We start from the raw sequence: 27,733 nt of genomic DNA, 5'->3' as shown, positions 1-27,733 counted from the left end.
TTCCTGAATAAATCAACTCAAACCTTAAACAACTTATAATATTTTGCTCTCCATAAAAATATATCCTGTCTAAATTATACAAGTTAGAAATAAAGTAAACATTAAAAGAACAAACATTCAAATTTCTTTACTCTTATGTAATTTTATATAAAAAATAAACTTAGATTTTAAATATCCCAAAAGATTTTGCTCTCCATAAAAATATATCCTGTCAAAATTATACAAATTCAAATATGAACATGCTGCATAACAAAACCTGGAAATATAAATAAAATGTGTTCCTTTCAGCAATAACAAATCAAATCATTCAGTTGTCTTTGCTCATATGTCATTTTAGAGCTGGACGCCTGGCATCTTTTTGGCAACAGGTTCGTTTCTGTTTGGTGTGAGGTTCTGTGTTGTGGAGATTCTCAGGATGGATTGCAGGTGCTCATCAGTGAGGCGACTCCTGTGTGCTGTTTTGTTAGTCTTTATCACTGAGAAGAGCTTCTCACACAGATATGTGCTACCAAACATGCACAAGGTTCGAGCCGCATGTAGACGGACTTTTTGTTCTTCAAAGTCACCAAAGCGCCGTGCAAACTCAGTGCGCTCAGTTTATCAGCAAAGTGCGATTTGGGAACACCGTAGTGACGACTTGGTTTAACATTACTTGGCAACAGGGAAAGTGGGGCAAGTGGTTTGTGTCTCCCATAAAAGCAGCTCAATTGAAATCACTTTGTGATTGTGCACGGTAAAACGTCCGCTGAAGTGTCAGATTCTTATTTAATTCTTCTGCTTTCTGTATCTTCTGCATTGCATTCAGGTCTTTCAGGTTACCCTGATGTTTTGTTTTATAGTGCCGCCTTAGATTAAATTTCTGTAATTACAGCCACATTAGCTCCACAAATGAGACACACGGGTTCAGTAAACATATACTCAGCCTCCCATCGGTTTTAAAGGCTCTATTTTCAGAATCAACTTTTCTCTTCAGCATCGTGTGAGCTAGCTTCGCAATAACTTGCAGCATCTTAAGGTAGACTTGATTAACGCGTAAGTGTTCGGCAAGGCAGCTGAAGCGCTGCATTATGGGATCTGTAGTTTATTGTGTTACCAGCGCTTCATATACCCGGCTTTAATAACAATAATACAGTATATAAAATGATCTCGGGCGGATATAATTACACCGGGCGGATGTGGCCCGGCCCTTGAGTTTGACACATATGGACTAAATAGAACTTGAAAAGATATATTTTTCAAATGTGATCGCGCAATTCAGATAGAGTTGACGCGCACTACAGCCTGCATGCCTCAATAAGTCATCCTCGCCTTGCCTTACTTTTTTACCGTTCATCTAATGAATACACTGAGTATGGCTTTACCAAAACAATCATTGATGGCTAATAAAGTATCCATTATTCGAGTATGTAGATCGGGTTATATATATATACATATATATATACCCGCGTATCGTGGAGAAGTAGTGTGTTAAAAAGCTAGAAAAGAAAAGGGAACATTTTAAAAATAACGTAACATGACTGTCAATATACAGTATTTGTTTTGTGAGTGTTACTGAGTGTTGCTGTCATCAAGGATTTGATTATCATTATTTCTTTCAATCAGGTTCGTATTTGTAGGATGTGTTGTGTTCAAGTTACATTCCGTGTTTGTCAATCGCTGTAAAGATGACAGGTTTCATTCATCGATTCGTTTCTTACTGCATCAATAAACAGCTCGTCTTCTTCTTTATCTGAGACCTGACACACTGCATGCACGGTTTTTTACACTGTCTTCCTTTAGCGGACATTGACTTTTTCCAACGTGTGCTTTGTTTCCGCAGTAGTTGGATTTATGAATATGCTTGTATGTATGAGACGCTTCATATTTTTGCTGCCTTTTCAATTGTGTAATTCGGTTTTGTTCAGCGCTCTTTGGAACTGTTGCCTTTTATCTGTGCACTGCGTCAGTTCACGTGAGCCACTCGGTGTACATGCATCGAAGGTTCCCAGCTGTGCTGGTGCCATCTCGTGCTATGTCCATGGCTGTATTTAATGTTACCTTAGTCCTGGCACTTAAAACTTTCTCTCGCAGTTTCGCTGAGTTTGTGTCAAACACCACCCTGACCATCTCATCTTCCTCTCCATAAGCACAGTCCTTCACCCGTGAATATTTACCCGTGGCAGTTTGCTATTGGATTGCCGCTGACGGACGGCCTTATATGGGCAGGCACTAAATTACAAACGCCAGGCAGCCTGTCTATGAACTTAATTTAAAGTGTAGGTTTACATCGTGCTTTGTTTCAAGTAGCAGAACTCATGAATATGGTTGTATATGTCACTCGCCGCTTCTTATTGTTTCGCTGCCTTCTCAATTATATAATGCATGTTTTCTTCAGCGCTTTTGAGGTCTTCCTGGTTTTCTATGTACTGCGTGATTACGTGGGAGGCGTGATGATGTCACACTAAACTCCGCCCCACGGCGTTGAAGCTCATCTCCATTACAGTAAATGGAGAAAACTGCTTCCAGTTATGACCATTACGCGTAGAATTTCGATATAAAACCTGCCCAACTTTTGTAAGGAAGCTGTAAGGAATGAACCTGCCAAATTTCAGCCTTCCACCCACACGGGAAGTTGGAGAATTAGTGATGAGTCAGTGAGTGAGTGAGTCAGTGAGGGCTTTGCCTTTTATTAGTATGTATATATATATATATATATATATATATATATATATATATATATATATACATATACACACACACACATATATACATACATATATATACATACACACACACATATACATACATATATATACACACACAGTGCTCAGCATAAATGAGTACACCCCCTTTAAAAAGTACAAATTTAATCAGTAGCTCAATGAACAAAAGAACAATTTCCAAAATTTTCACAAGGCTGAGTTTTATTGAACACTTGTTTAACTCCATAAAATGAAATTAAGATTAATAATATAACTTAGATCACAAAATCTTCACTTTTACTCAAATTGGTTGAAGCAAAAATGAATACACCCCGCAACAAAAACTACTACATCTAGTATTTTGTATGACCACCGTGATTTTTAAGGACAGAACCAAGTCTTCTATGCATGGAATGAACAAGTTGGCGACATATTGCAACATCCATCTTTTTCCATACTTCAAGAATAACCTCTTTTAGAGCCTGGATACTGGATGGAGAGTGATGCTCAACTTGTCGCTTCAGAATTCCCCACAGGTGTTCGATTGGGTTCAGATCAGGAGACATACTTGGCCATTCAATTACCTTTACCCTGTTCTTCTTCAGAAATGCAACAGTAGCTTTAGATGTGTGTTTTGGATCATTGTCGTGTTGGAAAAGTGCACGACGACCAAGTGCACGGAGTGATGGCAGCATCTTCTCCTTCAATATAGAGCAGTACATTGTTGAGTTCATGATACCATCAATGAAATGCAGCTCCCCAACACCAGCAGCACTCATGCAGCCCCACATAAGGACACTACCACCGCCATGTTTCACTGTAGACACCATGCATTTTTCTTTGAAATCCTCACCTTTACGACGCCATACAGTTTTGAAACCATTAGTTCCAAAAACAGTGATCTTTGTCTCATCACTCCAGAGCATAGAGTCCCAGTAGTCTTCATCTTTTTCAGCATGGGCCCTAGCAAATTCTAGGCGTGCATGCCATTCCTCTGCAGTGTGCGCCGTATGGTGTCACAGGAAACGGTCACTCCAGTTTGGCTTTCTACTGCTTTAGCTAACTGCAGTGAACTTGCATGGCGATTTTTTTCAACCGTTCTCATCAGAAGACGCTCCTGTCGAGATGTTAACTTCCGTGGATGGCCTGGACGTCTCTGTAAGATGGTTGCACTTCCATCTTTCTTAAATTTCTGGATCACTTTTGCTACAGTATTTTGACCGACATGTAAAGCTTTGCTGATCTTCTTGTAGCCCTCACATTTTTGTGTAAAGTAATGATTTCCTTTCTCAGATTTTTTGACATTTCTCTTCCATGTGGAGCCATTGCTGACAGCATGAAATGGGAAGGGCTTTTCTTTGTTAAGTAATGCCCTTTTATAGTCACCTGTCTGCTGGACACCTCTTAAATGAATCATTAGACTCAACCGTGCTTGAATGCCTGTTAATTAGAATTTTGTAGTCTTAAGTGTGGCTATAATTGGGGTGTACTCATTTTTTCAACATGGGCTTGAATGAATTTGTTAGGAAAATCACTTTTTTGTGTATGCAAATTAACAAATCTTGTTTGCAATCAATGGCCCACACTTGTGGGAGTAGTTTGTAGTACAGTATCTCATAGAAAGTGTTGATACTGAAAGGAAACTAAAGGTTTTCTGACAAATGTAGTGGGGTGTACTCATTTATGCTGAGCACTGTATATTTTTATATATATATATATATATACACACACACACACACACACAGGACAGACACACACATATAAACATATATACATATACATAGGTGTGAAAAACTATTTGCCCCCTTCCTGATTTCTTATTCTTTTGCATGTTTGTCACACAAAATGTTTCTGATCATCAAACACATTTAACCATTAGTCAAATATAACACAAGTAAACACAAAATGCAGTTTTTAAATTATGGTTTTTATTATTTAGGGAGAAAAAATCCAAACCTACATGGCCCTGTGTGAAAAAGTAATTGCCCCCGTGTTAAAAAATAACCTAACTGTGGTGTATCACACCTGAGTTCAATTTCCGTAGCCACCCCCAGGCCTGATTACTGCCACACCTGTTTCAATCAAGAAATCACTTAAATAGGAGCTGCCTGACACAGAGAAGTAGACCAAAAGCACCTCAAAAGCTAGACATCATGCCAAGATCCAAAGAAATTCAGGAACAAATGAGAACAGAAGTAATTGAGATCTATCAGTCTGGTAAAGGTTATAAAGCCATTTCTAAAGCTTTGGGACTCCAGCGAACCACAGTGAGAGCCATTATCCACAAATGGCAAAAACATGGAACAGTGGTGAAACTTCCCAGGAGTGGCGGCCGACCAAAATTACCCCAAGAGCGCAGAGACGACTCATCCGAGAGGTCACAAAAGACCCCAGGACAACATCTAAAGAACTGCAGGCCTCACTTGCCTCAATTAAGGTCAGTGTTCACGACTCCACCATAAGAAAGAGACTGGGCAAAACGGCCTGCATGGCAGATTTCCAAGATGCAAACCACTGTTAAGCAAAAGAACATTAGGGCTCATCTCAATTTTGCTAAGAAACATCTCAATGATTGCCAAGACTTTTGGGAAAATACCTTGTGGACTGATGAAACCAAAGTTGAACTTTTTGGAAGGCAAATGTCCCGTTACATCTGGCGTAAAAGGAACACAGCATTTCAGAAAAAGAACATCATACCAACAGTAAAATATGATGGTGGTAGTGTGATGGTCTGGGGTTGTTTTGCTGCTTCAGGACCTGGAAGGCTTGCTGTGATAGATGGAACCATGAATTCTACTGTCTACCAAAAATCCTGAAGGAGAATGTCCGCCATCTGTTCGTCAACTCAAGCTGAAGCGATCTTGGGTGCTGCAACAGGACAATGACCCAAAACACACCAGCAAATCCACCTCTGAATGGCTGAAGAAAAACAAAATGAAGACTTTGGAGTGGCCTAGTCAAAGTCCTGACCTGAATCCAATTGAGATGCTATGGCATGACCTTAAAAAGGCAGTTCATGCTAGAAAACCCTCAAATAAAGCTGAATTACAACAATTCTGCAAAGATGCGTGGGCCAAAATTCCTCCAGAGCGCTGTAAAAGACTCATTGCAAGTTATCGCAAACGCTTGATTGCAGTTATTGCTGCTAAGGGTGGCCCAACCAGTTATTAGGTTCAGGGGGCAATTACTTTTTTACACAGGGCCATGTAGGTTTGGATTTTTTTTCTCACTAAATAATAAAAACATCATTTAAAAACTGCATTTTGTGTTTACTTGTGTTATATTTGACTAATGGTTAAATGTGTTTGATGATCAGAAACATTTTGTGTGACAAACATGCAAAAGAATAAGAAATCAGGAACGGGGCAAATAGTTTTTCACACCACTGTATCTACATATACTGTATATAGCAAAATCCCAGAGTATACCACGTTCTCAGTTCAGCACTCCAGTTGTAATATGACCAAGCTGTGCACTGAGATTACTTTTGAGAATGCAACGTATAGTTTTGTCCAGGAGGAAAGCAATGTTGCCTCAAATCAATGGCAACCTGTTGTGGGGTGTGTCCCTGAGACTTATTAATTGTCATTGCGAAGCAGAGCCTTACTGGAAATTTGAGGCATTTGAATTGAAATGGGAGATCAGAGGGTATAACGGTGATGCGAGGAATACATTCAGCGTGTGGCGCTTTGCTGTTTTTTTGTGTAGCTGCCTTCACACAGCTTCCCCGCTGCTTTACAAACGAATGCCATATAAGGCCGTCATTTCTACTTGCTTCGCGGTTCTGTACTGTTTTACTGTTCATTTATTACGATTCTTATAGCTACTGTGTAGCTATTCGAGACTTACTGTACTGTTCATGTACCCATTTCCTTTATTTAATCCGCGGCTTGTATGCTATTTTTTGTTCGCTTATCACGATTAGAGATATTTATTGATTCCCTTCTTTAGCTGACTGCCTGCTCATATAAGGAGCTACGCTGGCTTTTTGTGAAGCAGCCTTTACACAGCTTCTCCGCTGTTTTATAAACGAACGACATATAAAGTCATCCTCTTTCCTTGCTTTGCCAAGGAAGCTGCCTTTTTATTTAATCCACGGGTTCTCCGCTGTTTTATTGTTCGTTTATTATGATTATTATAGTTCTCTTTATATATCACGTTGTCAGTTCAGCACTCTGGTTGTAATATGACGAAGCTGCGCGAGCTCACTCTTTGGAATGCAACGTATAGTTGTCCAGGAGAAAAGCAATCTTGCCTGAAATCAATGGCAACCTTTTGTTGGGTCTGTCCCTGAGACTTCTTACTTCTCATCGCGAAGCAGAGCCTTACTGGAAATTGGAGGCATCTAAATTGAAATGGGAGATCAGAGGGTGTAACGGGGATGGGAGGAATACATTGAGTGTGGAGAAACTCTAGAGACAGTGTGTGTATTAACTTGTGGATTTTTCTGTGAGTATTTGTTGGCTAGTGTGACAAAGTTGCTTCCGCAAGACCGCGTTAGCTGCGGAGCACAGCTCAGAGCGAAATGAGATGAATGAGAGAGGAGAAGATGACGGCACTCCGCCACCCGCCTCAACTGTCAATCCCCCCACAAACACAGTCTCTCGGAATTTGCCTAAGCACAGCCCTTCACCAGCAATTTTAACTTAGTTACAAAGTGATCAAAACTCTCGTTTATACCCTGCGTCCTCTCATTAAACTTGTATCCCGGATTAGTCGTGGGCATGACAAACGCCAGCGGCAGCCTGTCTATGAACTGAATTTAAACTTTAGGTTTACACCGTGCTTTGTTTCCAAAGTAGCTGCAGTCATGAATATGCTTGTATGTGTCACTCGCTTGCTTCTTATTGTTTCGCTGCCTTCTCAATTGTATAATGCATGTTTTCTTTAGCGCTTTTTGGAGCTCTTCCTTGTTTTCCAAGTACTGCGCTCACAGTCAGTTCACGTGATTACGTAGGAGGTGTGATGATGTCACATGAAACTCCGCCCCCCACGGCCATCGAGCTGAACTCCATTACAGTATATGGAGAAAAATAGGTTCTAGTTATGACCAGTACGCGTAGAATTTTGAAATGAAACCTGCCCAACTTTTGTAAGTAAACTGTAAGGAAGCCTGCCAAATTTCAGCCTTCCACCCACACGGGAAGTTGGAGAATTAGTGATGAGTCAGTGAGTGAGGGCTTTGCCATTTATTAGTATAGATAGATAGATAAATCAACCCACAAATAACCACAGCTGTCTAAACATTTATTGAAACCTCTTTTGAAAACATTACTAAAAATGAGTTTAAATGAAATACTTAATTTAACATTTTAATATTTACATGTAATTAGCACAAATTATAGTCACAGAGTTACATTTTTGCTATCACTGCAATGAGTCTCCAGGCACATTCTGCAGCAATCAACTGTTTTGCAGTCCAGTGATTCTGAACATATTTGGTAACCTCTTTGTTGCGTGTCCATTTCTGTTTCTGTAATACGTTGTTTCAAGTGATGTGACTTGTGCTGTTTCATTGCTAAAGCTGCCTGCTCCTTTCACTTTAAACCTCCTTCACTCCTTAGCTCTGTCCCTCTAAAATTTCCTGCTCAAACATTCAGGATCTGATGGCATCAGAAGTATCACTGCACTGATTTACTCTGTTGTACTGCTGCATACTTCCAAGTCATCTGCCATCAACAACAACAATACTCTTTCAAGGACTTTCTATGCTGATAAGCATTAATGTCACTACTTTTCTTATCTCTCTAAACTCAAAAATACCTAAACAATGAGCAACATAGCAGAAATGCAGATGTAATTACACCTTCTTAGTTTTTTCACTTTTTCTTCTATAAGAAGCTGTTTCAAGTGCAGCTACTACAATCGATGACACAGACTCTTTCAAGGTCTTGCATTGTAGCATTTTTTTTTTATATCCCTTACCGCTATAAACTGGTAAATGCTGACATAAAAGGTAACAACACAGAAACGCAGATTTAAGAAACATATATAGATACAAAAAAAAGCGCCATTTGAAAACACAGCATTTAAAACAATTATGCAGAATAAGGAATAAAAAAATGTCACTTTACTAGCAACTCTATGCGTTTTATGTGAATAAACAATGTCATGCATGTGTGTTAAAGGACCTCCTCGCTGTCCCACTCAAGATATGTGATAACCCGCCAGGGTGAGAGGGGGTGCGGTCACTAACCACTAAAAGTTTCCAAGCATGAAAGATCCAATAACTGCTCAAAATGCTCATGAGAGGGGGGAACCATCAACCCCAGCTAGTCTCAAAAAGATAGCACAGAACAAGCTTTATAAATATTTATTTTACAAAAATGCATTATAAAACAAATATAAACTCAGAGGAGCACAAGGCAAAAGGCACAAAAATCAGTGACTTTAAAATAGACAATCCAAATAGCAATCTCAGTCCAAATACAAAAATCCAAGATTCAGAGTCAAAAAACAAAGCAAGGATTCAAAATATTGAGAAAATTAAAAAGCAGAAAATAAACTCTACAGTACTGGGCATACTATGAGCACATTCAGAATGAAACACAAGGAAGTGTGCATTATCCACACCTTTATACGACTGGCAGTCCCTTGAAAATGATGAGCATGGGGCCACACTTCGTGGGGGACCACCCACAGGACACATGGAACATAAATAAAGATACACAGATACATACAAACTAAATGTGTTTCAATATTAACATAAACAAAAGAATCAAAGATGAACAAAATAGACATAAAAATGGCCTTTGAAACCCAGCCACGGGAGGAACCTTGTTTGGCATACTCCAATATTAGGCCATGTTCGTTACTAGTAATTAACCTGTTGATACTGATCACAGGGAGTCAACAAACTGAACATCAATCATACACTAACTTTACTGGCACAGCAGACCTGAATTGCCATTAACATTTTACAATGCAAAGGGGCAGTGGGTGAGCACAAAGTCTACACCATATTGAGATAGTTTTTGCAGTGGGAAGTTAATACATTTCAAAGGACTCAAAGTAGAACTGGAATTTGATTAAACAATTTTGCTGTGATGTGTTTGTGTAAAAAAGGAGCACAGATGGCATTAAATGTATTACTAGCTATTTTTAAAAGATACTAAGTTTCTGGTAGCAACTGAATAACAAGTACACTATATGAACGCAATATGCAATCTTTTTACAATCTAAAATTTAAGCCAGCTATTTATCAGTATGTCAAACTAATGTGTACATTCAACAGTAATTGTATTTATCCTGATTTTTACATGTTAGCATTGTAGTACTCACAAAATAATGGCAAATTATGATAAATTCAAAAAACACAAGCTGTGTTGCCACCATTAAGAAATGCAGAAAAAAAACATAATTCCTCAATGATAAATCATGTCTACAATGGAATTTCTACATCAATCTAACATTGTGCAATATATAGAATTTTCAACTGATATTTAATAAAAATCAATATGCAAAGCCCAACACCGCAATGTTCAGCTCTGCAGTTATTTGATTTCCCACAACTTATGAATGTTAAATACAATCCTGTCTACGTTGACTTTATCCTTGTAGCCTGGAAGTGTTGGGCATTAAAAATATATAACAAGAATTCGAGGAGGAAGAGTTTAGAACAGAAAGGGTTAGTGCTACTGTTTGAAAATGGTTTAAGTATTCTGGGATGACACTTGAAGCAGCAAAGCATCTAAAGATAAAACATGTTACTGCATAAAGAAAAGGACTTGTTGGCAGGTGTAAATGCCTGCAATATGCTCTTCTGCCTACCAGTGAAAATGGGTCCCTGCAATAAGCTAAGTCCAATGAAATAAGTGTTTTTCTGTTTCAGTGTGTGCAATTTTGAAAAATAAAGCAGTGGTGGAGGAGGTTGGGGTATTGTGTGAAACAAGATGCTGTGAATATCATATTGCAAAGATAATTTAGCCTGATTAACTTGCATTAATAAAATACATTTTGTCTGTGACTAAACAACTTCACTAGCCAGTAATTAGCATTATTGGACATTTTGTTTTTATATTTTTATTAGCAAATGAATTGAGCTTCCAAATGATAATGAGAAAGTCTGTGCCGAATGACTAAGTTATGGTATTGTATTATCTCATCTGGTTTAGTGTAGTTATGTCCGTTTGCATTTATCATATTTTGAGTCATGCCATTTTAAGAAATTACAGTTTACAATGTTTAACTTATGTTTCCCAAGTTGTGTGCACCAATGATCAAACAAATATATTTAGTTAAATAAAACAACTATACTAAAAGATTAGCTAATGTTTATAATTAGTTGTATTACCTTTCCATCAAGCGTTTATTCATATCTTTAAACATAGTATGAGGTAGCATTTGGGATATGGCTTTTCTTTGAGTGCCTTCGTAGATATATGCTAATTTTACTAGGTTCTGTTAATTGCTAGATTTGTTTTGTAACTCTGTTTCAAAAACTGGCCGATTAGTTTTTCAGAACTGTTTTACTTGAGCTGTTAAAAACACTATATAAATATTGTATTTTACTCTTTATTTGCTGTAATTTGCTATTCATAGGCGATCCATATATACTGTATTAATGTCATCAGACTGAAGAAATGGATTTATTTTTATTTAGAAAAAAAGCAATAAATAAATTACAATATTTTTCGCCCCAAAAAGACATACATGACCATAAGTCGCACCTAGGTTTAGAGGAGGAAAACAAGAAAAAAAATATTCTGAACCAAATGGCATACTAATATATTTAATAAAATATAGCAGAATAATATTTCAACCATATAAAGTCAACAGCGGTATTAAGAACCATCATCACTGTCATTAAGAAATGAGGACAGACTTTAAAGTTCAAGCACTCTTCTAGTTTTCTAGAAACCCCAAGAACTCCTCATCGCTAGTGTCAGAATTTAAGAAGCTCAATTGCTCACAATCACTTTGCAGGAGCACATACCTATCATGCGGCATAACCTGTCCAAAGCCACCAGGGGACAAAGCACATGTGGACCAATGCTCCCTGAAGTTAGATCGCCAGTCTAGTCCCATCTCTATTTGTAATGCCACAAATTCCTTCATCTCGTCTGTTGTTGTGGGTTTCCACTTTGAAAAATGAGAATGTGGTGTAAGCGCAGCCCGTGATTCAAAAAATTGCTCTGCATACCTGTTTGTCTCGTCTGACAGTAGCTGAAAAGCAGCCTCAGGAAAGAACAGCCTGAAGTAGACCAGCGTCTGGTCCAACAGCAAGCTATGCTGTCTTGTGAAGTCCGGTAGCCAGTTTGGCTCCCATGGATCAACGTCTGGGTATTCCTCTCTCACGAACCTTGCTGAATGTGCATCGGCTGTGTGAATGTGCTCAGCTGGCAGCCGATCAGCTGGGACAGCATCGGCTGGTGTAACATCAGCTGATGCCAGTTCCTCACTCTCTTCCTCGATCTCCTGATCACTCTCAACAAAATCAGATTCTGAAAAATCAGAGTCCGACTCTGAGATAATGCGCAAAACATTGTCCGCTGAATATTTTGTTTTCTGCACTCACTTTACTGCCTTGTGAGATGTCGATGCCATCTTGCCTTTGTTTACATTTTGTAACTTACATACACGCAAGGATTAGATGCCATGTCAATGAGTCTAACATTCCTCCAAGCAGAGAGGGAATGCCTGTAACGTAACGATGAGTTTTGTCACTGATTGTTGCCCTCTATCCCTGGATGTCGGCTTTTGTCAGATAATACACATCACGGTCTGTGATGCAATATTTGCTCCATAACATGCACAGACATTTCCACCTACTTTGGGGGGAAAGAAAAAGTGCGTCTTATGGAGCGAAAAATATGGTAAATATATGGTTGTCCTTTGTGCACTATTCTGTGACTCTCTGACCAGAGTCAGAAAGGGCAAGTATATGTAAATACATAAGATGAAACGATCACAAATTTTGTAAATTATAAAAATAATGTGTACAATATACATACCTACATATATTACAATCTGTGAGTTGTGAAGTAATGAATTATGAGCCTTATCTTTCCTTATATAAACCAGTGAAACGAAGAGAGGGAGAGAGAGCAGTGTTTACTGATTGTACCTTTAAAAAGACCTAGATTGGATGGGAAAAAAGGGCAAGGGTGAGATTGCCCGCATATATTAAGTGTATTGGTCTCATCCATTGTGAGAGATGAATGTCTAGGATGGAGCTCCGCTGGCTGCGGTATTCGCCAATCTCAAGCAGATAATCGGAATTGAACATGGCCTCTCTATCCCCACTGTCCACTACTACCAATAGCCTCAGAGAGTCAAAAACATCAACTCCAACCAGACTCACAACTCCACATTTGGAGTGCGCAGAAGATGGAGATCAACTGTCTGAGTTGAAGGTAATGAATACCACACTCTTTAAGAGAATATAAATGATAAAGTGACATAAAGAACGATTTAAAGGATATAAAGAGGATATACACCAAAGATATGAGAAGCTGCTTCAGGAAAAAAACAGGAGTCATGTTTAAGCAATACCTTTGCTGTAACCTTTAAAACCTTTCTCACAGGAGCTGACGAAAAAATTGAGAATAAAATTAAGAGTACTCGGTGCTCATTTTGAAGAACATTTACAACTCGTATTTAAGAAGCTGAACAACTGACTTCCACCTTTGACAAAAAAGCAACTGCTGTAGAAACCAAATGCAAAGTTCTCAGTGGTAAACTAATTATGACGGAAGATACATATAGAGGGAACAACTTCAGAATTGAAGGTCTCTCTGAAAACCTTGAATGTCTATACCCAGTGAAATTCATAGCTAAACTCTTCTCCAAAATAACGAGATGATTTCAAATCATACACCAAAATCTCAGCTTACCACATACGTAGATTGAATGCCTCAAAACCGAGAATCCCAATTGTCCATTTCGACAAACTGCAGGTTAAAGAAAATCTGATGTTAATTCTCAGACAGAAAGAGGAGATTATATTTGAAAATAACTGCATTTGTATTTGTCCAGATTTCTCCCCTTCAACCACTGCCAAATGAGTCGCATTCTATAGCATTAAACAGCGCTTATGCAAAGCTGCAATCAGATAGAGCCTCTTGTTTCCTGCCAAATTGAAAGTGATTTTTGATAACCAATTCTACAGTACATCTTTAATTCTCATAAAGAAGCAGAAAAGAACTAAAAAACTGACCCTGACATCATTTAAAACATGAACATGAGTCACATCATGTGCAGGTAATGCAAAGAAGATTCTGCTTGCAGCTTGGTCTATTTGTAAGAAATGTTTGTCGTAATTATACACGGTTTCCTTTTTGGCTACTTTTATTTTTTCTTTTTCTGCCAAATTAATATATTGAAATTTCTTCTATTAAATAAATATATGTATATTTTGGTAACCTTTAAGTAACTAGTAAATTACAGCTTTATTAGACCTTCACCCCGGGGCACTGTTTAACATCATAATGAGTACAGGCTTGGAGGGGAGCGGAAAGAAAGAGAGCAAGTTACTTCTTATTCATGCTTTTTACCCTAACAACTGTAAGTGCCAACATAATAATAGGCTCCTTAGCCAAAATACCTGGTAACAGTATGAAATCATGGTTAAAGCTTTTGCATGAAACAACATATCTTTACTTAAGTTTAGAAAATGTCCTCAAAAGTTCATAAGCAGAGTCTCTCTGACCAAAGACTGAACTTTGTGAGCTGGAATGCCAAAGGTCTCAATCATTATCTAAAGAGGATAAAAAGTACTTTCTCACCTAAAAGTCCCAAATGCCAAGATAGTATTTTTACAGGAGACTTGCATAATAAGGACCAGTTTTGGTTGCCAGTCTCCCATGTCCCAGCAAGCATCTTGCAGGAGGCAGGAACAATCTCTGGACTGTGCACTACCACCGTGCCACCACGTTTAATACATGCTTTAAATCATTTCATCATGAAAACTATATCATGTATACATCTCATACATCTTAGTATTTAAATTGTTGAGAGAGCTGTAATATCATGAATGTAATACGTTTTGTGTCTCATCGGTGTAAGAGAAAGACCGTTTAAGAAGCACGTAGTGAATCACAAACACAGAAGAACACATAAAATACGATGGCATCTAAGAAACTCTAGTAAATATAACACTGATTTTATGATTAACTTTACGACGTACTATTTTAATAACAAAATAAACTACGATAAAAGTGGACATTTCAACATTTTTTCACTGTGTCCGTATTTTTTTTTCCTTTTCTCTGTACCTTAATATACCTCTACATGATAGACAAGTGGGCTACAACTTGCCTTTTCATGGCAACTTTGATATATGACCAATTTTTTCTATTTCAGGACCTGTGAGACTTTCCGAACTTGAACTTTCGCGTGTCTCCGCCATGCTGTATCAAATCGATCAACTTTCTTTTGTTGTTTATAACACTGCTTAAGCTAACAAAATAGTATGTTTTCCTTACCTCTACTTTGAATTCATTGAAATTCTTTTTTTCGTGTTCTTTTGTCATTGTTTTTTAACCAAATACTGAATGGAGAAGGTGATACTTATATTGATTAGTATATTAAAATATGCAAAATTCAGGGAGGAGTTGGGGTGGAACGGTAGGCACATGTGTTACTTTTCACGCTGACCAGGATTTATGGAGCTCAAGTGTGTGGAAGTTGGCTTACACATGGCTTTGTGTATCTTAATTTTTTTGTGTGTACGCACATTTCCACTTTTATCCATACGCCGTGTTTTAGTGTGAGTTCTATGCACAGCGTTATGCATGAGGTCCCTGGACATTGTCGCATATTGATGAATATACACAAGCCTGGTCTGTAATAGAAAAATCTTTCTGCACTTCATTATACACCATGGTTTGTGCCCCAGTAAATACAAATTATAATCAATATACTAGTAATCCAATTGTCCATTAATCACTCAGAATATGGAAACAAATCAGAAAGCACTTTAAGAGAAGCTTTTATCTGTTACACCTCTCCATGATAATCCCCTTTTTCTACTCTCTCAAACCTACTCAGTATTTAATGTCATAATCAGACATATATTAGTTTACGTAAAACTAAAAAGAAATGTACAAAGAGGCCAGTAACCCAGGACTCAAGTTAGCTTCTTTAAAAGCACAAATAGTAGGTTTTTCTTAATAAAAAGAATCTTTTCTGCCTTTTCACCATGAAGTTAGTTTCTCTTTTCACTTACTATATTTGACACAGCTGAGAAAAGCATTTTCCATTTACACTAGTAAAAGGTGCCGAAAACAATGTGATCACTGCCTTAGTCAAGGTGGGGAAACGAGCTGCATTGCTTTTCTGATACTAAATGGCGCAGTTATCTCTGGAGATAGTGGGCTCGCTGAGATGGTTATTCAGCTGAAAGAAGTTAAACACCAACAAATTTAGAAACATTTACCTATATAATGATAAAAAAAAAAATTAGATTGACCAGATTTGTGGTAAAGACAACCCACTGTACCAACTTCCTCAATTAATAAAAACTCGTGACGTTGAAAGCTTGACGTACAATAATTTGGGTCACATGATGGGAATTTTGTATAAACTGTGATGCGGATGCACTTTGAAGAGTTACAGAACAAGCTGTTCCACAATGAAATAATTTGTACAGCAAGTGTGCCTTGAAATACTGAGAAAATGCTGTGTATTTCACAGTGATTTATAGTCTCTTACAGTTTAGACACGGGACACGCCTTACATAAGGTGCAAAACTTGAAGCTGTATTTTAGCATGCAAAACAAACCTGTTCATTCAATTTGTTAAATGCCTACTAAATTATATTCCTCCACTGTTTTGCACAGCGACTCAACTGTTGAAAATGGAAAAACCCACATGGAAAAACTGTGCCATGGCAACAACTGTTTTGTAGGCAATCTGTCAAATATAAATTATAAAAACTTGATAAAAAAAGATGAGGCAATGCTGTTAACATGTTCCTTTTCATCTCAGCTAATGTTTGCGGAGCAGTTTGCCCAGCACTCTTAAGTAAAACATAGTCCCAGCAGGCCGCCTCCACTCTGAGTTCCCAGCAAATGCACAACAATATTGATTAGATATTTGGACGCTACAGTTTATGATTTGTAGGTTACAAAAGACTAAAAACCATAACAAGGTTTTTTTTTTAATTTGGTACATCTAATTATTATGATTAATACTAATAATTTTATGATTTGGTCATTTTGCCTTGTCATCAGTTGAGTGTGGTTTTGTAGCCACATACAAATTTTCTTCAAGAATTTCTTCATACAGTATATCTCCAACAACAAAGAAGAAACATCTCTTCAAGTGCAGATCATTTTCTCTTGTGGTTCACTGACTGACATCTTGACCAGTTGTTTCTCAGGTGATTCTTGTGATTGTTTTTTGGTATCTTGGTCAAAAAAAAAAATCGATCATTGTACCATGGCTCAATATTAGTAGAAGAGACAGTGGCTCGGAGAATGCATCACTGAAGCATTTTGTGTCAGCCTCTAAAAGTATGTTTTTCACTATCTGAACTCCGGAATCTGTCTTGCCAGACATTTAAGCGCTTAAACAGATGACTCACCTCCACAATTGTAGATGAATGCACCCTTATGTCTTTGGGAACTTGGTCAAGCGGTTCAAGTAGAGTAATCATGTTTTCCACTAGCCCCCACTTATGCGCCATGAGAGAGGAAGGAAGCTCATATTCAGCTCTATACACAACAAGAGTGCGCTTCTGATCAACCAGATTTTTCAGCAGATAATACGTGCTGTTCCAACGAGTCGGGACATTTTGCTGAAGCATTCTTACTGTGGTACCTAGTTCTGTTTGCATTTCTCTCGGCCACAAAAAAGTGAGCTGTGAGTCCTTAAAATGGGTAACTATTATCTCCCAAAGGGGACACAGTAGGAGATGCTTCCCTCGCTCAACAAGGGCCTAAACCTTTATTGCCACTTTCTTCCAAAGCACTTGCCATATCCATAGAGTTGTTAAGAAGCACAACATGCACATTACTTTTTGAAATGTTCAACTTCACTAACATGGAATTCAAAGCTTGTATGATAAAAGGTGCATAATGAGAACTGGAGAACTCATTAGTATAAAAATAAATAAAATATATAAAAATAATTTTAGGCAGTCTTTTAAATGAAAGAAGTTATCAAATCTAATTGTTTTAGTGAAGAAATTAGCAAGATGGAGCACAATAGACCACAATACAGACTAAGTTTGTTTGGTACATGACGGGATTTCTAGCATAAGTTGACAGGAATTAGCAGTCAGGACTGTAGTGATGCAGTAGATTTCTGATGTTGTCTGGTTAAAAGCAATTAAATGCTTTATATGTTAACAAAAGAATTACGTACATAGTACTCCCTGTCTGACTGAGGGCTCCTGGAGCTATGATATGAAGCACCTTTACCTGAGACAACAGATTATAAGCACATTGGCAAAAAGGCCAGTGCAGAAATGGGTCAATAGCATGTGTCAGATTCTCAGTATCAGAAAGTTTAGGAATAAACCAATACAACAGAATTTTTGCAGAGGTACATTTGGGACTGTCTTTATGTGGGTTGAAACAGAAAGGGAGGAATTAAATATCACAAGAAAATTAGTCTTCGAAGTTGAAGTTATTACAGTATTATAATGACAACATTTAGAGCACAGTTTGTACATGTGTAAGTAAAGAACTGTCTTGTAGATTGAGAATTGAAAAAATAATTAACAATAACACTAATATTATTTTTAGAAATAACAGTTGTTATCACAGAGCAAATGAAAATGAGTTTATTCCCTTAAGCTGGCATAAGTGAAAACATCATGGAAGGAATCAAATCAAACATAGGCCCTGTCACGCACGAGTGAGCAGGGGTCCGCGGACGGACCTTAATACAATCGGGAAGACATACGCCAGGAGGGAGTGGCGGGGTACTAACCTTTCTCGCTTTTGTTTCTTACAGAAGAAAAGACGCACCGCCGCCATGAGCCTACCTCCTACAGCTTCCTGCAGTATACTACTTCCGTCCTTCCTCTGTCCACTACTCATGACGTCATCAATCCCATCAACCACCACGGCTCCTACCCAGCATTCCTCCACTTCCGGCCCCTCCTACATAAATACTCCGCCGACGCCATCTTTGACTGTCAAGCCAATACTAATTGTTTCATGTATTTTTTGACCATAATATTTTCATACTGTGGATAATTTTTCAGTATTCGGGCCGGAAACCCCAAACCTTTATGCGTGTGTTTGATTACTCTTTACAGTGGCGTAGTCGGCAGGATAGAGTGTCCGAAAGAATGTCAGGAGGACAGGACCTGAACTCCGTGCTGCAAGGGCTGTCAGCACAGATCCAGTCCCTACAGAGAGCGCAAGCTGCGACAAACTGGGAACTAGAGGAGACAAAGTCCAGGTTGGCCACCGCGCAGACGGTAAGACCGGATCCGCCTCGACCGATGCCTCCTCCTCTTGTTCCCCTGTCGGAAGCCAAAAACATTGAGTCGTATTTGGGCATCTTTGAAAGGACGGCCACCCGGAACCAGTGGCAGCGGTCCGAGTGGGCGTCCATCATGGCACCCTACCTGAAGGGACCCGCGCGGCGGGCTTATTACGTCCTCCCCGAGGAGGAGGCCGCGGACTATGACCTCCTAAAACAGGAGATCCTGGCACGCTACAGCATTACACCGGGCCAGCACACGAGCGAGTGGAGGAACTGGCAGTTTGACCCTGACAAACCGGCCCGAGCTCAGGCATTCGACTTCTGGGGCAAGATGGGGCGTTGGTTACGGCCCGAAGGTCCCCAAGCCCGGAATGTGGTAGAACAGGTGGCCTGTGAGGGCCTGGTCAACGCGATGCCAAGTTACCTCGCCCAGCAGGTCTGGCGCCATCCTTTTAAGGATATGCAGGGTCTCCTGGAAGTCCTCAAGCGTCAGCTTGCGGTCCTCCGGGCCGGAAAGGCAAGCTCGCGGGAACCGAAAGGGAAGTGTCTCCACCCCCGAGCCCACTCGACTCGCTGTGGAAGCACCGCCGAAACCCAAAGAGAAGCCGGCCTCCCCGCGCTGTTTCAAGTGTGGTGAGGTCGGCCACCTGCTACCTACGTACCCACTAAACACGGAGCCTATGGATTGCACTTGGGCTACAACAGAGAGGTACTGTGCTCTGTCGCATCCCCTGGCAAGTCCTAATATGGGAGTGGTGTTAGTAAATGGGCACTCGGTGATGGCTTTGTTTGATTCCGGCAGCAACATAACCATTGTCGCTCCCCGTTATGTTTTAGCACAACAGTGGCTAACCCAACATCTACAAGTCACTTGTGTACATGGGAAGACCAGGTCTTATCGTTCCGCGGAGTGCTACATCGCCTGGAAAGGGGACTTGACTCGCTTGCCAGTCGCTGTGTTACCTGAACCCCCCTTTCCAGTGATTTTGGGACAGGACTGGTCGCACAGAATCTGCGGTAAAAAATACACCGCTCCCGGGGCCTCGTTGGGTCTGGTTATGAAGGGGCGGGACTCCCTTCCCGCGGTCCCCATGCCGTGCTCTAGGGCAGACACGAATGACGCAGGCCCTCCGGGGGACGCTTCTCTGGCAACGAACCATGACCCAGAAGTATCCGCCGGGGAGGGCACGAGCCAGGGAACTCTTCTGGTCACTGACACAAAAGACCCTCTGAATAGCCTGGATCAGCAGTTTCGATCCACGCCTGCGTCATTCAAAAGAGAACAGTGGAATGATGATTCCCTGAGATTTGCCCGGAATGCTATTGTTGTCCCCGGCAACCCACAGGCTGACGATTCCATACCACGCGAGCCTTTTTTTGTTATGGAGAATGATCTGCTATATCGAGTTGCGACCCACGAGGGTGAGGTGCGGAAGTTGCTGCTAGTCCCGCGTACCTTCCAGGGGGAGATATGTGAATTAGCTCATGCTGACCTATTAGGCGCCCACCTCGGGGCCGAGAAAACCTTGGAGAGAATAAAGCTCCGCTTTTACTGGCCCTGGATTAATGAGGAGGTCCGGCATTTCTGCCAGTCCTGCCCGGAGTATCAGATTTGCCAGATACCTAGGAGGGACCGTGCTCCTCTCGTCCCCATTCCGCTAATTGATGTTCCCTTTGACAGAATAGGGGTGGATTTGGTAGGACCCCTGGAACCCTCTAATCGTGGCCATAAATATATATTGGTCATGGTTGACTACGCAACCTGATATCCAGAGGCGGTTCCCCTACGCTCCGCTAATGCAAAAAACATCGCACGGGAATTGGTCAACCTCCCGGATAGATGACCTTATTGAGCGCTTGGGTACAGCTCGATATCTGACTACCCTTGACATGACAAAAGGGTACTGGCAAATTCCCTTAGCGGCATCTGCCAAGGAGAAAACCGATTTCAGCACCCCAAGTGGACATTGGCAATATAAGGATCTCTCATTTGGACTGCACGAGGCCCCAGCGACCTTTCAGCGTCTGGTGGATAGAGTGCTAAAGCCCCACCAGTCCTATAGTGCCGCTGACCTGGATGATGTAGTCATCTATTCCGGCACCTGGAAGAAGCATCTATTGCAGGTATCCGCTGTCCTTGCGACACTAGCGAAGGCCGGCCTCCGCATAAACCCCCGTAAGTGTTTCTTTGGTCTAAAGGAGGCCAAGTATTTAGGCTAAGTAGTGGGACGAGGACAGGTGAAACCACAATGTTCAAAAATAAAAGACATCCTGGAATGGCCCCGTCCGAATACCAAGAGACAGGTGCAGGCTTTCTTGGGGTTAGCGGGGTACTACCGCCGGTTCGTGCCCTGCTTCTCTGAAAGAGCAGCACCCTTGACGGATTTAATGAAAAAAGGTGCTCCCTTATACGTGGTATGGAACAACAAGGCGGAACAAGCATTCAGTGACTTAAAAAAGGCCCTGACATCGGCACCAGTATTGAGAACCCCTGATTTTGCTCTTCCTTTTCTTCTCCAGACCGATGCTTCGGACACAGGCCTGGGCGCCGTGTTGAGCCAAAGTATCGATGGTGTCGAGCACCCCGTAATGTACCTGAGCCAGAAACTGCTGGACCGGGAGACCAGGTATGCGGCAGTGGAGAGGGAAGCCTTGGCCATTAAGTGGGCGGTGACACATTTATGTTACTACCTGTTGGGTCGCGAATTCACTCTGGTGACTGATCACGCTGCTCTTCAGTGGATGTCACTGCACAAAGAGTTGAATCCCCGAGTCACCAGGTGGTTTCTGGATTTGCAACCATACAAGTTCGCCATCACTTATCGTCGTGGCAACCTTCAGGCCAATGCCGATGCCCTCTCCCGTATTCATGACCTCTCGGTTCGGTCCGCCCGACCTGACGGGTCTGGGCTTGGGGTCGTGTCACGCACGCGCGAGTAGGGGGCGCGGATGGACCTTAATACGATCGGGAAGACATACGCCAGGAGGGAGTGGCAGGATACTAACTTTTCTCTCTTTTGTTTGTTACAGAAGAAAAGACGCACCGCCACCATGAGCCTACCTCCTACAGCTTCCCGCAGTACGCTACTTCTGCCCTTCCTCTGTCCACTACCCATGACGTCATCAATCCCATCAACCAAGACAGCTCCTACCCAGCATTCTTCAATTCTGGCCCCTCCTACATAAATACACCGCCGACGCCATCTTTGACTGTCAAGCCGATACTGATTGTTTCATGTATTTTTTGACCATAATATTTTCATACTGTGGATAATTTTTCAGTATACGGGGCCAGAAACCCCAAACCTTTATGCGTGTACTTGATTTCTCTTTTACAGCCCAAAGTTAAGGAATGCATTACTATGCTGCTAACTAACAATATATCTGCTGGTAACACTGGACATGATTTTAATTTCAAATGCTTTACATGGCTGGCATAACTTGAAGTGCTGTGCCCTCATTGTATTCAGACATTGATACAATACAGGGTTAATGCTATAAAACTTTGTTTAAAGTGTTAGCTAGCCTTTTACACTCATCCCCTTTTTTTGGACCTTGAAGCTGGATGAAACAACAATGCAAAATGTTTAAAAACTGCATAAAATCATTTGTTTACTCTCAGTTATAATTAAAGTACTGTGTTTTTCCGTTAAAATGACACACATTATGCGTCAATAACATGCTGCAATGTTTTTCTGTCTTCTCTCAAAGATGACCAAATTGCAGCATCACAGCAACACCTGTGCCCTCGGATCTCTTGAACATGCTGATTCAAATGGATGTGATTTGACTGACAGACTATTATCTACTAAATGAGAGGGGTGATTCAGCTCTCTAATGACACCACATTCCAGTTTCTATACAGTAGTTCAGGTGTTTTTTTTTTTCTTTGCCAAATACATATTTTCTGACAGATTTACACTGGCCTTCAAAATGATACATAGGTTATGGGTTTTTAATAATAGGAAGGGGCGGCACGGTGGCGCAGTGGTAGCACTGCTGCCTCGCAGTTAGGAGACCCGGGTTCGCTTCCGGGTCCTCCCTGCGTGGAGTTTGCATGTTCTCCCGTGTTCGCGTGGGTTTCCTCCGGGCGCTCCGGTTTCCTCCCACACTCCAAAGACATGCAGGTTAGGTGGATTGGCGATTCTAAATTGGCCCTAGTGTGTGCTTGGTGTGTGGGTGTGTTTGTGTGTGTCCTGCGGTGGGTTGGCACCCTGCCCAGGATTGGTTCCTGCCTTGTGCCCTGTGTTGGCTGGGATTGGCTCCAGCAGACCCCCGTGACCCTGTATTTGGATTCAGCGGGTTGGGAAATGGATGGATGGATGGATAATAGGAAAGAAATGCTATGGGTACTTATTTAAAAACAGTATATGTTAAAAAAAAATCCTTCAAAACTATTAAAACTGGACATATTCCTTGTATATAATTTTTCTCCAATCCTTTCATGTCAATTAGTTTTCTAACACTTTGTCACAAAATGCATTTTCAGGAATGTAAAGTAGTTGAAAAATCTCCAAGTTCATTAAGTATGTTGAATGATTTTGCCACCAAAAGAAAAGAGATGTGTAAATGACTAACTTGTTTAGTCATCCTTTTGGCACAAAGCATGAAGTCAAAACACAGTTTTATTCATGATCAGTTTTGATCTACATTAAACTGGAATTTGACAGAAAACAAAAAACAACCATCTCATGATAAGCTTGAAGAACCAAACTGTGACAAACAGCTCTGTCCTGTTGGCTGGAATATTCCTTTAAAAAATATTAATTTATTTTAGTGATGCTTCACAAATAGGAATTGGCTAATTCATGCCTGAACTAATTCTAGCTGTATTTTAAATAAGTATAACTGAAAATGTTCTTCAACAGTTGTTTATTTACTAGAGCTGAAGGTTAAAGCTGTGCGATATGCAAGTAGCTCTCAGGTGACACTTGAGCGAAACACACACACATACAAACAAAACGTGGGAAATAGTGGCCTTTAAAAAACACAGTGGCTAATCTTTTTTTCTCTGTGCTTGGCTTTGCTTCATTTCCACCACTCTGCAGCATGCTGCAAGAGTTCAGTCCCATCTCTCCTACCCTACAGTATCCTCTTCTTCATTGTCCAGTGCCCACTCTTCATCAATTTGAAGTCTCCCTATGCTTACTTGGAGGTCCAAGGTAATACTACTCTCTCACTTCCCACCTCTTTGTAACTCCCCTAAAATGTAACACCACCCTAAAACCACAGGTGAGTGTATTTTTTTCACCACTTCCTGTTCCCAATAAGTAGTGAACAAATTATTGTATTTTGAAACATTCAATTCCTGGAGAGGTATGCCAAGAAAAATGGGTTGAGAACCCCATGCCTAGAAATAGCAAACAAGATTAGATAACATATTTGTCGGTAGTCTATTGTAGTCAAGCATTTTTTTTTTTATTTTAAATTACCCAACATTTGTCTTTATTGAATAGCATTCCATGTCCCATTTCATGAAAAATGCTACAGTCAAACAGGCTCAAAGAAAGAATAAATTACAAAAGATTTTTTGGTAGGTTAACTGGCAGTTGCAAATTGTCAATGCGTGTGAATATGGGGTGTATGTGTGCCATGTGTTTATGTGACTCTTTGTGCTCTTTGTGATGGACTTGAGTCCTGTCAAGGCCCGTTTTCAATGTTGTTGCCCAATGCTAGCGAGCATTTGGCCATTGAAACTTGAAATTGGATCGAGGAGGATATAAAACTGACCTGCAGAACTCTCGATCGCATCTGAATGTTATGCGTACATTTTCTAACTTGTTAATCACTAACTAAACAGCTAAAACTCGCAAAACATACTGCTGTGTTTTGAAGAATTTCACGCAAATGTTCACGCCTTAGCACGTCGATAAATTAAGCATTATAAGAAAATATTATCCTCATGTCAATCCTAGTGTAAAGCCGATGCTTTCCTTGCGAGATTATGTGTACATGTGTTTTAGATAAGCCGTTAACATACAGCTTGATTTAAATATGTCTTGAAGAAAAGAAACACAACTTAATAGCGCTTTTCTACATTTCTCATCACTCGCTGGCGATTTACTATTATGAAACAGTGCAATGGTTAACACCTACTTTTACACAAAAGTAACACTTCCTGAAAGCAGCTAGTACAATCGGGGTCGTAACAATTTAGCAGTCTAAAGAAACCCTAGAAACGACGCCAACAGCCGTCAGCAAACATACGTAACGACTCACGCTAAGGCGTGTGGGAATTAACTATGGCAGAAACGCCGATTCGAAGAGAAAACACTCCGCCACGCGACTTTCAATTCGTGTCGGAACAAAAGCCGAGCGTCTATGGCACTTCTCATACTGCAAAAAGGGCTGTGTTTTCTGTTAGAATCCCTTCAACCACATACACAATAACAATAATAAGAATACACTGGGAGCACCACTATGTTTCTTCACTCGCAAACTTACTGATGGTGTATTTTTACTTTGCCCAAAGCCGGAGAGTCCTCCATACGGTCTAACAACATAACAAGTCATTTTAAAACTAACCTGCCATAAATATCTGGTCCATGGTGCTCATCCAGCCATTTTACAGCAACGTCACAAACAGCGTCCATTAACTCTTTCACCAACAGTGAGGCGTCACTTCCGGGAACTGATGGTCTTTAGATCTCGGGTCGAATTCGAAGAGAATACTGTAGGAAATACGTGTTTGCAGTGCGCGTGCGTGTTTGTTATTATTTATACATTAGATAGATCGATAGATAGATAGATACTTTATTAATCCCCAGGGGAAATTCACATAATCCAGCAGCAGTATACTGAAAAAAAAAAATTAAATTAAATAGTAATAAAAATGAAAAAAAAATTAATAATAAAAAAGAAGACAATAACCTTGAGTAATGTTAGCATTTAATTGTAATTTAAATTTTAATTAAATGTTAGAATTTACGATTCTGTACTTGCGCAATGATATTCATGTAGATGCAGAAGCAGGGGTCAATATTTATTCATAGTGTGAAGTTTGTCAACTAAATATGTGCTAACGATATTTTTTGATTTGAACACTACTGTAATACAATCGACAATGCAAATATACCATATTTTACAGAAATTTAGAGAGGGAACATAGAAATAAATACACAGGACGAATTAAAGAACAGTTCTTTTTCATGCATCGCGAAGAGTAGAAAATTTGAATTAGGAGATGAAATTGAATGAGAGGGGTAGTTATAAGATAGTTGCGTTTATGAATAAAAATTCCCAAAATGCACAAAAAAGCCTGCATATTGTTTTTCTAGAACAAATACAAAAGTAATATATTTTTTCTAATTCTATACAAACATTTACATAGCTCAGATCATCATATACCTGTATTTGTTATTTGGATCAGGGTATGCACAATGTTTCTGTCTTTAGGAGGAATGTAGTAAATCAATGGGCAATTAGGGTAAAAAAAAAAGAAAAATAATCATCACAAACATTTCAAGTTACAGAGGATTCAGGAAGTATTCAGACTTTTTCACTTTTTTCACATTTTGTTATGTTGCAGCTTTATACTTAAATCATTTTACATTATTTTTTTCTCCTCATCACTTCATACCCCAGAATGACAATATGGAGAAAGGATTTTTGACATTTTTACAGATTTATTAAAAATAAAAACTGAAACATCACACTGACACAAGTATGTAGTCTATTTGCTATGACACTTGAAATTTGGCTGATGTGCAGCCCAGTCTGTTGATCATCACTGAGATGTTTCTACACCTTGTTTGCAGTTCACCTATGGTCAGTTCAATTGATTGGACATGATTAAGAGAGACGCACACCTGCTTATATAAGCTACCTTATTTAACAATTTACCTCAGAGCGAAAACCAAGCCATTAGGTGGAAGGAATTTCTAAGGAGCAGAGCTTAGAGGCAGGATTATGACGAGGTGCCAATCTCAGGAAGGCTGCACTGAAGGCTTCCAGGAGCATTGTGGCCCTTATAATTCCTAAATGGAGTAAGTTTGGAACAGCCACAACTCTTCCTAGAGCTTGCCACTTGGCGTATCATTGGAGAAGAACCATGGTAAGAGAGGTAACCAAGACTCCCCATGGTTAGTCTCGCTGATCTCCAGAGAACCTGTATGGAAATAGGAGAAATGTCTAGAAAGACAGCCATAACTGCAACACTCCACTGAACTGGGCTGTGTGACACAGTGGCCAGACAAAAGCCTCTCCTCAGTAAAATACACATAGGAGTATACTTGGAGGTAAGAAAATGGCACCTAAATGACTCTTAGACTATGAGAAACAAGATTCTCTGCGTCTGATCAACCAAGATTAGCCTTAAGTCATATCTGGAAGAAAGCAGTTCATCACTTCTGCAATACCATTCCAGCAGTGATGCATGATGGTGGGAGAAACATGCTTTGGGCCTGTTTTTCAGCATCAGGGACTGGAAGACTAGACGGGTTTGAGGGAAATGTGAACAGAGCAAAGTACACAGAGACCCTGAATAAATACCTGTCCGAGAGCACCCTGGACCTCAGACTGAACCAAAGGTTCACTTTCCAACAGGGAAAGTGACCCTAAGAACAAAGCAAAGACAACATAGGAGTGGCTTAGGAACAACTTTGATAATGTCCTTTAATTGACCAGGCAGTGTCTGGACTTGAACCCAATCAAATATCTCTGCAGAGACT

General features: G+C 40.2%; 1 protein-coding gene across 4 annotated transcripts in view; it reads right to left on the bottom strand.

Moving 5' to 3' along the window:
• LOC120533882 (myoneurin-like) overlaps positions 1-25,721 on the bottom strand; it is a 77,216-nt gene extending 51,495 nt beyond the window's left edge. For 2 of the 4 annotated variants that reach the window (XM_039760962.1, XM_039760981.1), the window contains exon 1: positions 25,590-25,689. Coding sequence is in view for 1 of the 4 variants with exons in the window: in XM_039760998.1 (XP_039616932.1) it covers positions 25,590-25,657 (68 nt within the window). In the remaining 3 variants the exon portion in view is untranslated. Of the gene's footprint in view, positions 1-13,516; positions 13,574-25,589 lie in introns of all 4 variants that reach the window. The other 2 variants (XM_039760973.1, XM_039760998.1) reach the window with 2 other exon arrangements.
• Positions 25,722-27,733: the final 2,012 nt, after the last annotated feature.

The sequence above is a fragment of the Polypterus senegalus genome, chromosome 1 (genome assembly GCF_016835505.1).
Source record: "Polypterus senegalus isolate Bchr_013 chromosome 1, ASM1683550v1, whole genome shotgun sequence".
NCBI lineage: Eukaryota > Metazoa > Chordata > Cladistia > Polypteriformes > Polypteridae > Polypterus > Polypterus senegalus.
This window is presented reverse-complemented; position numbering and strand designations above follow the sequence as displayed.